The sequence below is a fragment of the Muntiacus reevesi genome, chromosome 3 (assembly GCF_963930625.1).
Source record: "Muntiacus reevesi chromosome 3, mMunRee1.1, whole genome shotgun sequence".
In the NCBI taxonomy this organism is placed as follows: Eukaryota; Metazoa; Chordata; class Mammalia; order Artiodactyla; family Cervidae; genus Muntiacus; species Muntiacus reevesi.
Genome location: NC_089251.1, coordinates 185,597,949 through 185,613,665, shown reverse-complemented (window position 1 = coordinate 185,613,665; position 15,717 = coordinate 185,597,949). Strand labels below are relative to the sequence as shown.

Genomic DNA, 15,717 nt, shown 5'->3' with positions numbered 1-15,717 from the left:
CCCCCCCCCCAAAGAATTCTTCTGCCCAGAATTTTCCTTTCAAATAATAATAATATGCGCATTCCATTCTCTGGATTTCTTTGTGGGAAAAAAAAATGCTACTTAGTTTTATAGTTTTGGTAGTGAATCCCTCCTCTCCTGGTAGGTTTAAGGTGACAAAGAAACTATCAACAGAAAACAGATTGTACCATGATTTTAATCCCTAAATATATACTCCTTTGGCAGTTCACCCACACAAATGCATAGCAAAATGATATGATAACCTAGTCTACGGTTATTTATATTTGTTATAATGGTTCACTATTACATATGTTTATAAAATGAACTCAAATGTTATCTAAGTTAAGGAGACACATAAATATTTAATACATCACCTTAGAAATTGAAGAGTTCTAACTTATTACAGGATAAAGGTTAATTTTCACATAGATATTAAGTTCTCGTTCCAATTCTAAGAATGCAAATACACTGAGGTAATTCCCTGTTAGTAGAGTGGTTAAAGAATCCACCTTCCAATGCAGGGGATGTGGGTTTGATCCCAGACTGGACAACTAAGCCCATCATACTCAATGCCACAACGACTGAGCCCGAGCACGCTAGAGCTCAAGTGCTACAACTAGAGAAGGCCTGGTGTGCCGCAAAAAAGCGCCCGCACACCTCAGAGGGCCCAGTGCAGCCAAAACATGTGTGTGTGTGTACATACTCCCAAATAAACATAGTAACAAAAAGCTTTCTCTTAGACTTCAGTGGTATGCCACCACAAAGACAGGATGCTATGGGCAGGGGAATTATTATACCTAAGCATCTAAGCTTTTGGAATAAGGTCTGTCATATCACAGATCCGAAAAGAAATTATTCACAAACTTCTCACCTTATCTAGCTTCACCGCTGTTTGCGGCATTTAATCTAATCAAGTGTTACTGGGAAGACTGTTGTTACTTAGTTGCTAAGTCTGACTCTTCTGAGACCCCATGGACTGTAGCCCACCAGGCTCCTCTGTCTATGGGATTTCCCAGGCAAGAAAACTGGAATGGGTTTGCTGGAAAGATATATCCAGTTAAAAAGACAAAGTAAAGATGTTTCCATCTCACTTTTCCACTCAAAAAACATACCACACACACACACACACACACACACACACACACACACACACACACACACACACACACACACACACACACACACACACACACAGATATCCAGTTAAAAAGACAAAGTAAAGATGTTTCTATCTCACTTTTCCGCTCAACACACACACACACACACACACAGATATATCCAGTCAAAAAACATACCCTACACACACACACACACACACACACACACACACACACACACACACACACACACACAGATATCCAGTTAAAAAGACAAAGTAAAGATGTTTCTATCTCACTTTTCCGCTCAACACACACACACACACACACACACACAGATATATCCAGTTAAAAAGACAAAGTAAAGATGTTTCTATCTCACTTTTCCGCTCAAAAAACATACCCTACACACACACACACACACACACACACACACACACACACACACGATAAAAGAAAATAAAACCAAACAGAAGAAAAATGTAAAAAATAAGCCAGCAGAGCTCACAAGAAATACAAACTGAAAAAATCAAAACAAACAAAAAATACAACTACTTTCAGAAATTTAAAAAGCCATGCTAGAAGTACATATGATAGAAAACTGTAGAGTAATGACTGCAAGACCCTCCAGAAAAAAAGACAAACCAAGGACTATTATTTATAATGCAGATATGTCACAGAACCATTTTCATATATTCAACAACTTGGGGAAAATTTCAAATGTATATTTGGGGGGGGGGCGGCGAGAGATGGAAAAGATGTCAAAGTCAAACAAGTGATAAATATAGGCCTAATCATGAGAAACCAATCAAGCTTAATGTAACTACAGTTGGTTTAAAAACTAAGGAAAATTTGAGTACAGAATCTAAGAAAAGTGTTAAAATTTTTGGCACTACATTAAATAATATGACTAAAATCACCAGGAGATAAAGGGAGAGAAGAGGTCAAGTATGAAAAGTGTAACTCTGATGAGCTCAACTTTTAAAGTGAGACTCATCAAAGAACTGATTAAAATTAGTAATTCAGTTAACAAGGTTTAAAAAAGAGGTATAAAGATAAATATTTCCCCTAAAAACTTAAAATATTAATAAAAATTATAAGAAAAAGGAGGTGAAGTATGTGTTAATTTCTTCATCTTTCATGAGAGATCAGCACATACATACTGTTTAAAGTGGACAAATTTTTTAAAAATCTATCCTGTAAAATCTGAAAAGTAACAGAAATATATTTTGGATTAGTCAGACAGAATTTATATTCCTGACATTAGCCTATGAAATAACAATAAAACTACATTGGACTACAAAGAAAAACTGAATAAACTTTAAAAAGTAAAATGTACCAACCACATTCTCTGATGACAGTACAATGAAATAAAAAATTATAAGAAAAATAGCAAATAAAAATCCCACAGCAAAATGGGATTTAAGAAAAAAATAACACTTCGATTCTTGGCTTAAAATCAAAATTAAAATGGGGATTATCCAGAAAATAACAATAGCTCTAAAAGAACCCAGCAAATAGTAACTAAAAGAATCCACATGTTACAGCAAATACAGTTTTCATAAGAAAGTAGCTACAGAGACAAAAGTAAGAGAGAATGGGAACAATGCATGTCAACTGCAAGGGAGTGGGGAGAAACAAGAAAAGTGCAGAACTCGGATGTCTATCTAACAATATATTTCTTAGAACAAAGACAAACAAGTACCAGAAATGTGTAATGTAAAATGCTATCTTCTGTTGAATCTAAATGGCAAGTTCGTAAGTACTTGATACATTAGTCTCTGTGTTTGACATTTCATAAATGAATACTACTACTAATAATAATAATAGACAATGTTTGCTACAATGCAAAACAAAATCATTTGTCAACCAGATGAAATGGATCATTTACTCAGAAAATTAAAACTTCCCAAGCAGACCTTAGAATATTGAGAAAAATAATTCCTATCATAAAACAAGTAATTTCACTGTCTTTCAAATTATAAGAATAAAGAAAAACTCTCTAAATTCTCTAAAAAAACTATCACAAGAGAAACCAAAGCATGACAAAGAACACATACGCACAATTGTAAATTAATTTTATGAACAGACAAAACAATTTTAAATAAAGTATTTTCAAATAAAATCCATTCCATTAAAAAAAAAAAAATTCACCACGACCAATTAGGAATGTTCCAATAATACAAGACTAGGCCAATGCTAGAAACTCCATTTAATAATGTAATGTTTAGTACCTAACGAAGACAGTTTATTTTTTTCTCACCTTTGACAGTGTGGATCACAATAAACCATGGAAAATTCTTATAGAGATGGGAATACAGACCACCTGACCTGCCTCCTGTATGCAGGTCAAGGGGCAACGGTTGGAACTGGACAGGAACAATGGGCTGGTTCAAAATCAGGAAAGGAGTAGGTCAAGGCTCGATACTGTCACCCTTATTTAACTCCTATGCAGAGTACATCGTGTGGGATACCAGGCTAGATGAATCACAAGCTGGAACCAAGATTGCCGGGAGAAATTTCAGCAACCTCAGGTATGCAGATGATACCACCCTATGGCAGAAAGCAAAGAGGAACTAAAGAGCCTCTTAATGAAGGTGAAAGAGGAGAGTGAAAAAAGGAATATCATGGCACCTGGGCTGATCACTTCATGGCAAATGAAGAAATGAAGTGAAGTCGCTAAGTCATGTCCAACTCTGTGCGACACCATGGACTGTAGCCTACCAGGATCCTCAGTCCATGGGATTTTCCAGGCAAAAATACTGGAGTAAGTTGCCATTTCCTTCTCATGGCAAACAGATGGGGGAAAATGAAAACTGTGACAGACTTTATTTTCTTGGGCTCCAAAATCACTGCGGATGGTGACTGCGGCCATGAAATTAAAAGACACTTGCTCCTTGGAAGAAAAGCTATAACAAACTAAAACATTGTATTAAAAAGCAGAGACTTCACTTTGCCAACAGAGGTCCATATAGTGAAAGGTATGGTCTCTCCAGGAGTCATGTACCAATATGAAAGTTGGACCACGAAGAAGGCTGAGTACACAAGAATTAATGTCTTTGAACTGTGGTGCTGGAGAAGACTCTCAAGAGTTCCTTGGACACCAAGGAGACTCAACCAGTCAATCCTAAAAGAAATCAACCTTGAATATTTATTGGCAGGACTGATGCTGAAGTTGAACCTCCAATACTTTGGCTACATGATGTGAAGAGCCAATTCACTGGAAAAGAACCTGATGCTGGAAAACACTGAAGGCAGGAGGAGAAGGGGACGACAGAGGACGAGATAGTTGGATGGCATCATTGATTCAATGGACATGAGTTTATGCAAACTCTGGGAGATGGTGAAGGACAGGGAAGCCTGGCATGCTGCAGTACATGGGGTGACAAAGAGTCAGACACAACTTAGCAAATGAACAACAATAAATGAAAAAGAAGAGTAAAAAACAAGGCAAGCTATAAGGTATTTAAAAATGAACAGTAATATAAAGCTACAGTAAGTGAAAATTTGATACTGGCACAGAACAAGACAAAGAAAGAGAATAGCACGGAGTCTCAAAAAAGGCAAGACAGATGGAGAGAGGAAAATTTAGCATATGTCAAAAATGGCATTTCAAATCAGGTTAAAGAAGAAAAAGGATGTGTAATACAACAAAAAGTAATTGTGAGAAATTGAGCTATCGAAAAAGAAAAGATGTTGGTAGAAAAACTGTATTTCTTCCTTACCCCCTGTAGCAGCTAAATCAAACACTCAAATGTTTTTTTTTAAAAAAGAGAACCTGCTAAACACAGAGAAGAAGCAATTTTTTTAAAAATTATCTTGTACTAAAGTAGAACTTTCAAACAAAAACCCATAAAAGATTAGTAAACTTTCATATACTTTATTAAATTTACTTTTGATATACTTTATTATTAAGATCAAATTATTGTTATATTATGAATATTAAAATTTTAATATAGTTTATTAATTTACTTTATAAACTTTAATATAAATTAGAAACTTTTAATACAAAATTTTAATATTGATTTTATGTATATAAAATCGGCAATTTGTCTTATAAATGACCTAAAAGATGACAAAGAAAAAATATTTTCCATGCATATAACAAAAGGACTAATTTTCTTAGAATTTAAATATAAAAATCAAATACATTAAATACACACACACACATATGCCTAGAAGTCATTATGAAAGATAGCCAGCAGAAAAATCATCCAAGATTAGGAATAGGTAGTTCTAAGAAATACAAACAGATTCAAATGTGTGACAAAGTAGTCAGTTTCACTCATTTAAGACATATAAACAAATGAAAAAAATACTTTCCAATTAGCAGGTTGGCATAATACCCAAAAGAGCAATGATCCTATATGTGAAAATTTGAACAAAACGCACTCATAAACTTGTGTGGGAAGGAAATCAGCACAGGTTCTATTAAGGACAATTAGACAATATCTATCAAAAATTTTAAAGTACATACTTATGGGCCTAGAAAATCAATCAGCAGAGACATAGGATGTTCATTCAGGAGTCAATAGTGATAAGAAGTTAAAATGTTAACAGGGGCTATTTAATGCATAAACATATGGAATTCTACATGGCTTTTAAAAAGAATGAGATTGACCTCTATATGCTGGTAAGGAAAAACCTGCAATATACTTAGCATGCTAAGTGATACAGATATTGAAGTGTTACTGTATCCTCCCATTTGTGTAATGATATGTATACAAATTTGCTATGTCTAACACACAAATAGTTTCTACAGCAGTATAAAATATTTTTTTACAGATTTGTTTTACAGCTTTCTGTAGGGAATAAGATGTGGGACAGTATTTAAGAGTGAAACTCACTTTTTACTTTAAATTCTTTCCTACATGTATGTGCCAGATATTGTCTAAGCTGGGACTATAGCAATAAAGACCTTACATTCACAGAAGTTGCACTGTGGTGGGCGGGGCGGGGTACGGGGGATTACAGGGAAGAGGAGGGAAATAAAGCTGTGCGCACACACCCTGTCAGATGATGTAAGGGTTGTGAGGAACAATAAATCAGGGTTACCAGAGAAAGGGGCTAAATGTATGGCAGAGGTTATGATTTTACATGAGGTGGTAATAAAAAGGAATGCAGAGAATTACGGGTACACAGGACTGTTCCCCTATCCCAGGCTTAGGAGTAAAGTGACATGTAAACTACAGCCTCAGGAGCTAACTGCCAGGAGGAGAGATGGAGGGGAAAGGGCAAAGGGCTACAGAAGCAGAGGAGACTCAGGCAGCTCTTCTTGGGAGGGTTGGGCAGTGGGTAACACAGAGAAACCAGATGGCAAGAGGTCCTACAGTAAGATAAAGGGTTTAAACAGGGGAACAGACAGTCAGGACTACATTTTGGAAAGGTCACTCTACCTGTATTGTAGAAAGTGTCTGAGAGACAATTAACTGAGAAGTTAAGAAGCCAGATAAACATTTTAGGAATTCTGCCCAAAGCTAATAGTCTTTAAGAGAAAAAGTAGTAATAAGAACAAAGAAAATGGACAATCAATCTGTACTTGAGGATTCCATATTCATGGATGCAGCTAGTCACTAAAAACCATGACTTTCAGCACTTTTGCAGTCTCTTGTGGACAGTGTAGAGCAGTAAAAAATTTTAGTAGCCCAACATTCATGTTCCCAACTGAGGTCAAATAAGATGCATTTTGCCTTCTTGTTTCAGATCTCATAAAGCAGTATCCTTTTTCTGCTGCTGCTGCTACTAAGTCACTTCAGTCGTGTCCGACTCTCTGCGACCCCATAGACGGCAGCCCACGAGGCTTGCCCATTCCTGGGATTCTCCAGGCAAGAACACTGGAGTGGTTGCCATTTCCATCTCCAATGCAGGAAAGTGAAAAGGAAAAGTGAAGCTGCTCAGTCATGTCCAACTCTTCCCAATCCTATGGACTGCAGCCTACCAGGCTCCTCCGTCCATGGGATTTTCCAGGCAAGAGTACTGCAGTGGGGTGCCATTGCCTTCTCTAGTATCCTTTTTCACAACCTCTTAAATGCCGCATTTTTCACCCTGTGATATTAGTTGGTGATTTTGCTGTTTAAAATGGTCCCCAAGAGTAGTCTGAAGCTCTGTCTAGTGTTAAGCACAAAGCAGCTGTGATGCGCCTTACAAAGATGCAGGTTAGATACTGTTAGTGTTAGGCATTAAGTTACAGTGCTACTGGTTATGTGTTCAATTTCAATGAATCAATAATATATGAATAATATGTATTAAATAAAGTGTCTTTAAACATACATAAAACAAGGTCATGTATTGACTGTTTGACAAAAATGTTGTGACCAGACAGACGATCACAGGAACCTAACCTCGTATTTCTTATGGGAGCAATGGTTCAGTTTTTGCTAAGTCAGCGTCTGCCTATTTCATTCAGTGTTCACTCATTTATGACTTTATAAAATCTAACTACCACATACAAGAACAATCAACTGTATATGTACACACATATAATTACTTATTTGTAAAGAAGAAATAATAGGACTGGAATCAATTACAGGGCTTTCCAGGGGCCTCAGTGGTAAAGAATCTGCCTGCTAAGGCAGGAGACTTGGATTTGATCTCTGGGTCGGGAAAATCCCCCAGAAAAGGAAATGGCAATCTACTCCAGTATTCTTGCCTGGGAAATCCCATGGACAGAGCCTGGACAGGCTATATAGTCCACGGGGTCACAAAAGAGTTGGATATATTTTAGCAACTAAACAACAACAATCAGTGATAAGAAGTAAATGAGGGAGCAAAATCAATGATGATGCTACTAGGTTTCTGGCTTAAGCAACTGGGATGATGCTGATATTGCTAATAAAGAGAGAAAACAGGAGGAGGTGACAGCTTGGATCAGGAAGACAAAGACATCAGCTTCAGAGAGTGTAATGTCATGCATGCCATACACACTGCAATAAATATAACTATGTGTTTAAGTACCCATTTTCCCATCCCATTTGAGAATCACATTTTTGATCATCTCCAGCTATGTCCTATAACTAGAAGCATGCTTTCTCTCCTTTAAGTCATATAAACCAGGCATGTCAACATCAAAACTGTGTACTTTCTCAAATGTTTTATTTTCACTGCCATCTTTGCAATTGTATTATCCATATTCACCATGATCTATACTTTAAGAATGTTTCTATTTGAGTCCTCAAAAGTAAAAGTAAACATATATAAATTCTACCTTTTGGAAAATAAGAATTCTAAATGACAAATATCTTCAAAGAAAGTCTGCACAACCAGGCAGTGCATTTTTCAACTTGTTTACAGAAACCTTTATCATAAATTATTAAAATATCACTCTGAAATATTGAGCTTACATAAAAAATCCTAATGGATCAATTGTGATGTTTTCACACCTGATTTTAGAAAACCCCAGAATTATAATTTATTTCCATGTACATTCAAAATGTGACAAATCTTTTGCATCCTACAAATTAAAATTACAATATACAACTGCATACACTGAGCATATTAGTAAAGGATTCATATCAATCCCTCCCTATCCAGTCAGCATTACCTTCATTTATAAAAGTAATAGAAAACAATTTCTAGGCTACTATTAAACTAATTTTATAATATACACTTATATGAACACCAAACAGAAACCTGATACATAGTTATTCCTCAATGTATAACTGTAAACTTGCTAATTTGCAATGGTCCATATATTTAAAAGCACTGGAGTAGTTTTACCCTTGGTATGGCAATTAATTGTATGATCTCCCACTGACCACAAGAAATTAAATATAGTAGACTGGGAGCAGTTATTACTATTTATATGAGGGGAAAAAAGGCTGAAAGAAAAGTTCAAGAAAGAAAGATTCAAAGCTAAGGTTGGGGGGAGAGGTTAGAATACCAGTTCAGTTAACCAAGAAATAGGAAAAAGATAGAATAACTAAGAAAGAAATCATAAGCAAAGTGTTCTGTACAGAAGTGATACCTTGTTCTTTGCAATTAATGGGAAGAACTGTAACCAAAAAGACCAACCAAATGCAAGACAGAAAAACATCTGTGAACAACAGCTCTTTTAAAAAATCAAAAAAAGTGAACAGGAAAATGGTCATTTTAAACATCTTGTATTTTGTATCATTTAGAATATAATTACAACATTATTTCTAGTCTTAAAGTATACTATTAATATTTGAGCATAACACAAATAAAAATGGCTCTGTATGTCAAAGTCGACATCTGAACTGGAAAATAGACCAAAAACACTTAGCATACCTGAGCTACCAAGACAGCAGTCAATCAATAAACAGCAGCTGGTGCAGAAGATGCACTTAGTGCAAGCATCTGTCCTCACTAGGAAAATACCCACGAATAAGCAGGCACTAGTCTCTTTACCAAAGGCCAATGGCCAAAGGTAGAAGGGGCACTGGGTCTTCCTGGTTCCACTCTCTGAATCTCAGAGACTGTGACACTTCCTTAGTCAATGGGGCAAGTGCCTGTCAGGTATGTGCCTAACGGCCCAGTAGCCATCACAACAGAAATACGGAGATGTATTTAAAAATTGTTACCTTCCCTATCACCTTGTAATATAGAATGTTTTTCCCCTAAAATCATAATACCTTAAATAGTAGTCACAATCCTGATCATCCAACAAAGGCAGATCTAGTTCACTCTACAAGATCTACTATATGGCTTTAAAAGTACTGTATTTCCACTTGAAAATTAGTTTGCTATAAAAGATAATATAACAGTAATGCTGTTCAATTTCAATATGGATAAATATGTATTTGTGGATTTATGTGCAAAGGGACCACTTGGGCAGCATTTAATCTATCAAGAATTATTGTCAGTTCTAAACAAACACTTAGAATACAATTCACTTCTAAACTGGAGACTGCCTACAGTATATAAATTTAGTTGATGAGTCACGGACTAATAGTTCAAAATTACTAAAATATCCAATTAAAGTTCAAGACTAGAAAAACAAAATCAGCAGTTGGGGTAATTCAAACTTCAAAACTGATCACAAAATATAACTTGTAATTTATATGATCTAAGCATCAGTAGGATACGCACTGAAATCTGCAGTTAGAAACAAAAAGTGAAGATGTCACAAAGTGTTTAGTCAAGAACAACAAGTACATAAGGCTGGCTTCAGCTCTCTCACCAAAACAGTGGACATAAAAACATCATATACAACTAAAAATATTGGGATATTGGGATGTCATTCTGAAAATAAACAGAAACAAGAAATATTTTAAAAAATTATCAAACGCAGACTAGAGTAGTAGTCAGAGAACAACATTTTTACTGGGAAAATATAGCTATTTTGTTCTCATTAAGAAACAACATTTTAAAGACTACTCTTTTCCTGCAAGAAATAACTAATAGCATTATCTTCTAACAAAAAAGGTGTTAATTCCTAATTAGCAATATTCCTTGGTATTCCTAATTACTAGAAAATACAAATTAAAAATTCAAGTTGGCCAGGTGTTATTCCTAGCATTAGTAATTCCTTTCATTCTACTGATTTCCTTAAAGGAGCGATTCTCAAGTAGAAACAACCCATCAGAATTAACTGGGGACCATCCTGAAAACATACATTTCCAAATGTCATCCCTCAGAAATGACTCGCCATGTCTGGAGTGAAGTCACAATAGCTGTGTTTTGAAAAAAATTTCCCCAGTGATTCTGACTGCTGGTTGAGGACGACTGCTTTAAGAGATGAATTACCTACTTGTTCTACCAACTAGAAGAGATCTTACTCAGTCAACTACTGCTGAAACTTTGTCCTTATAGCGCACAGAGCTGTGAGTAGCAAAGAGGAAAACGCCACATTTCATTACTTACAGTAAAAAGAAAAAATGAAAAGAGATCTGGCAGGATTACTCAAGGAACATGCAACCATACTTGAAAAGACTTTCTACATATTTATTTTAAAGTGTTCATTCAGGACAAATGGTTTTGAAAATGTATAAAAATAAATTATGTATTAAACCATCTTCAGTATGTACATGGTCCCTTAAAAGGATTTATATTTTATTATCATGAAAAATGTATTTCAACAACCTCCACAGTATTCTTAAAAGTTAGGAATTTTAAGATTTTCTAATAAAAAACTTTTAGTATTCACTGGCAGAAAAATAATGAAACTTGGAATGATTTCATTAATATTTCAAAATATAACACTGTCTTGGCTATGCTATGCCATATATCACAAGAAAAATCTTCATCATTAAACTATACTAATCCCAAGTGGTGGCATTTTCATTTAAGAACAAAGCACAAAAATATTTTATAAAAGAAAATATCTCATCATAAAAACTTTCAAAGCTGAATGTTTTAAACAAAAATAGCTGAGGTTTGATTTCACAATATCAAGTTACCATAAGCACTTTGTAAACATACACCTATTACAGTCTATCAACTTAACCAGTTATCACTATAAGAAGATATAGCAAAAAGAAATTTCAGTGCAAAAGCATTTATCAACTAAAGTTATCAACTGACTTAAGACAATTTTAATATAAAAATCACAACTTAAATCCCATAATATAAAGTAACCCTATAAAAGTTTAAAATTTTTAAATTAATTTAAAAGATAAAGCTCTACAACAGTTAGCAAGTTTTCCTTTTGTTACTATTCTCTAGTAAAAGCTTTCTTTTGATTAGCTTTCACAATGTCATCAGGAGATGCTGATTTGAAGTCAAATGGTGTTATTGCTATAAGAGGACTTATTTCCTTGTCTTTTACGTCTTGAACTTGTCTACTATAAAGAAAAGCCTTATAGAGATAAAAGGTACGTCGTTTGCAGCTTTTCAATGGGTAACGAAGACACAGGGTTGAAGCGAAAGCTGACGGTCTGGCAGCAAGGGCCTTGGTCCAAGAGAGAGAAAAAGGTGGTTTCCTAGGCAGAGAGCTTTTACTGTTTCTCTTATTATCCTTAGCAGAATTGGAATTTTTCCCTAATTTTGAACTCAGAACTTTAGTTTCTGGTATTGGAGCAACTGATTGGTCTACTACAGGTTTGGGAACAAAATCTGGGGCTTTTATGAGGACACTAAGATCAATATTTGAGTCTATTCCAGGTGACCTCATTTCAGATAAACTGAGCATACAGGAATCTTTCTTAATCTGAGGGTTGTCTATATCAATCGTTTCTGCAATCAAATCAGAAAGTGACAAATTCTCAAGGTCTCTTGTTGGAGAAGCTTTATGAAATGCCAAAGATGATAGAGATCCTGTTAACTCTGATATTCCAGTTGAAGATTGATACCGATTTGCTAGTTGTGACAAGGGAAAAGATCCCAAACTGAGATCTGTGAAACTGGCAGATGGTTGGTGACAAAAATCAGGTAAAGTAAAGCACTGGCTTGGATTGTTTTCCTTGTGTTCCTGAAACAATTCAGCTAGGGATGGACTTTCACACTGAGAAAACCGCAAGTTGTCGTTCTTTAACATGCAATTCTTGTTGCTTTGTTCAACTGAAGAAACAACTCCAACTTCAGTCGTTTTACTAGCGTTTAAATTATCAACAGCCATATTTTCCACTGAGTTGGTTAACAGCAAAGGATTATTTAAACTTCCTAAACTGTTCTGTACTGGAATGTTTTGCAAATCAGGTACTGAATCATTTTGAATAAATAATGAGTTATTAGGTGCCGTGTTTTTTATCATTAAGGCTTTTAAATCTGGTATGCCTTTGAAGGCAGAATCATCTTTGGAAATACACTCAGACACATGAGGTCTTAACAAATCACCATCTAGACTCTTTGAAGGTAGACTCTCCACACTATCTGTGGGTGGTAATCTGACTGAAGGCTGACTTTTATAAGAATCTCTTGGCATATCATCGATTAGGTCAGCTAGGGACAACTCTTTTGTTAACTTACATGATTCTAGTTTCTTTTCACTTTTAGGTCTGTCAAGTTTCTTTTTTTTATGGAGTAAACAGTGACTTGGTATAACTGAGGAATTATGATATAATCCATATTTTGCTACTGGGCCAGAAAAATCAAAGGATTTGCTGCTGCAATCCAAATGGTTTGCAGACTGATGACAAGAGCTGTGAACATTATCAGCTGAAACTTCAGAGGAAGATAATAAGACTCCTTACCTTACAAGAGCCATTAATTTTCAGATGAATAGGTTGACATATGCAGAAGACAGTCACAGCAACCAAAAGGAAACATGAAACGAGGCATTTAATTACTAAATGTTTCTTTTGATTATGACATGAATAAAGTGATACTTGATCATTATTTAATAAAAAGTGAACACTCTAAAAAAAAATAAAGGATTTTACCTTCCTTTAACCATCATAAGTGACCTTCATACTTTGTTCACTGATATATACAAAGGTAATTACCAAGTTAGTAAATCTGCTAATATTTACAAATTTATGTGAGGTTTTAAGTTAATCATGATCAAATTCAAAACATCTGAAGAATCAATGGAAAGAACTAGGTTCACCTATATTTTTAATGTATTAAAAACAGGTAAACAAATAATACCATATAACTTCCACTGTGATCTGGGGTAAACTATTATTATAGTTGTCACATTATAGACTTATTCTCATACTATTGGTCAGTTAAAAGTGAATCCCAGTGCCCTCCCCCAAATTAAAAAAATTTCATTTACATAAAAACAACCCTTATTTCATAGTAACAGGCTGCACACATTTTCACTGTGGCAAAAATCTAGACTCCAGGTTATAAGAAATATCAATCCAGTTAACAAATGACCATGCTTCCACTGACAGATACCAGTTAAGATAATTAGTTCCTTTCTCATGTGGGCTAAGTTATAAATTTAACCTCAAATTCTAAACATTTAAAATTAAAGATCTGGCTATGAAATGAAAGAGTACTAGAATTATAATACTTAGGATATTTAAGGAAATCTAAATTATATTCATAAAATGCTATAAGCATCGGAGGGATTTTTCTGACATTGTCTGGCTATTAATTTCCATCTCCCAACCCTTTAGTTTAAAAAAAAACCATCAATAATTAAAAAGATCTTCAAGACACTAACAAGAAGCAAAAAGTGTTTTGTCTTTCTTTTATCTAATTTTATTTCCCTTATATTCTGTCAGCTGCAAAAATAAGCAGGGAAATGATCAAAAAATAGGCTTTAACAGACTGAAGAGAACATGGCCAATCAGCTTAAAAATTCACAAACTGCAAAATCAATTGATAACAATCAAGAACTATTGTAACATGTAAAAATTTCTGCCCATTTTTCTTAACAGCTCGATCAAAATCAAAGCCTCTTTTAAAGCATTAATTGTAAAACTAAAAGAGAACAAATAAAAGCATACCTTTTGCTATTTTTCCTGTAGATATTGCTCCCTCACTCCTGACTTTCAAATTCTGCACTTTATCTTGCTCCAGAACCACTGACAAAGCCTTCTGCACATCAAACTTGTTCTTCAGAACTGCTTCAATCAATATGTCATCTGGCACAGCATCTCCAAGTACCTCTCTCATGTGATCAAGGCATGAATAAAGACGAGCTAGAACAGACAACAATAATTACAAGCTATACTCAGTGGTGTCATGAAAGATCCCTGAATCTTCAAAACTGAAACAAAGGATTTGAATTTACAGTAGGATGTTCATTTCTTGTAATTTGCCTTGGCAAAAATTATAATGATTATATTTTTATCCACAATATACCCAGATTCCCTGATCAAAGGAACAATTTCAGTAACCATTATAATAAATGTCTCCAAAGTAATACTGATTAACGCTTGAAAAAAGTGTCAATTGTGAATCTTCCTGCAATGCAGGAGATGCAGACTCGATCTCTGGGTCAGGAAGACTCCCTGGAGGAGTGCATGGCAACTCACTCCAGTATTCTTGCCTGAAAAACCCCATGGACAGAGAAGCAAGGCCGGCTACAGTTCATAGGTAGCAAAGCCAAACATGACAGAAGCAACTGAGTATGTACCCACACACACACAAAGTCTATTTCAGTCAATGAGGATGATGAGGTCCATACCGATGATTTTTTACATGCGTAGAAAGGGTTAATTTTGAAAATATTTCTAACTTACTAGTGAATGGACACGATAACTTGGTACAAAAATGCCATAAAAATTAGGAAATCCAGTAGATTAATGAGGAAAATGAACATTCATTTTAAACACAAACATTTAAATCTGGGTGACTAAAATCTTTAAGGATGTTTATTTTCTGATGACTATTTTATGGGGGGGAAGATCCAGAGGAATCGGGTGGAGAGGGAGGTGGGATGGGAGACCGGGATGGGGAATTCGTGTAATTCTATGGCTGATTCATATCAATGTATGACAAAACCCACTGAAAAATAAAAAAAAAATAAAATAAAGTAATTACTAATAATATTAAAAATGGAAGTTCCATGAGAACAAAGGCTTTATATCCCCAGACCTTAAAATAGTATGTGAGACTACTGAATAAAAATGCATGAATATGTTAACTTATATTTGTACAGCAGTTGAGAATATTCAAAATACTTTACTTATACACACACACACACACATCTTCTGTAATCCTCACAGTAACTCTATGACTTAGATATATCAAACTGCAAGTCATAAAGAGGACTGAAAATCATGGCACTACTTAGTTTAGCAGTAATCAAAATAAAACTCAGGTT

The 15,717-nt window shown here is 35.0% G+C and overlaps 1 protein-coding gene across 4 annotated transcripts in view; it reads right to left on the bottom strand.

Annotated features, from left to right (window-relative positions):
• The window catches only part of HBS1L (HBS1 like translational GTPase), an 82,604-nt gene that overhangs the window by 51,618 nt on the left and 15,269 nt on the right, over positions 1–15,717 (bottom strand). For 2 of the 4 annotated variants that reach the window (XM_065931305.1, XM_065931306.1), the window contains exon 4: positions 14,396–14,590. In XM_065931305.1, the coding sequence (XP_065787377.1) occupies positions 14,396–14,590 (195 nt within the window). Of the gene's footprint in view, positions 1–5,146; positions 13,182–14,395; positions 14,591–15,717 lie in introns of those variants that run through there. The other 2 variants (XM_065931307.1, XM_065931309.1) reach the window with 2 other exon arrangements.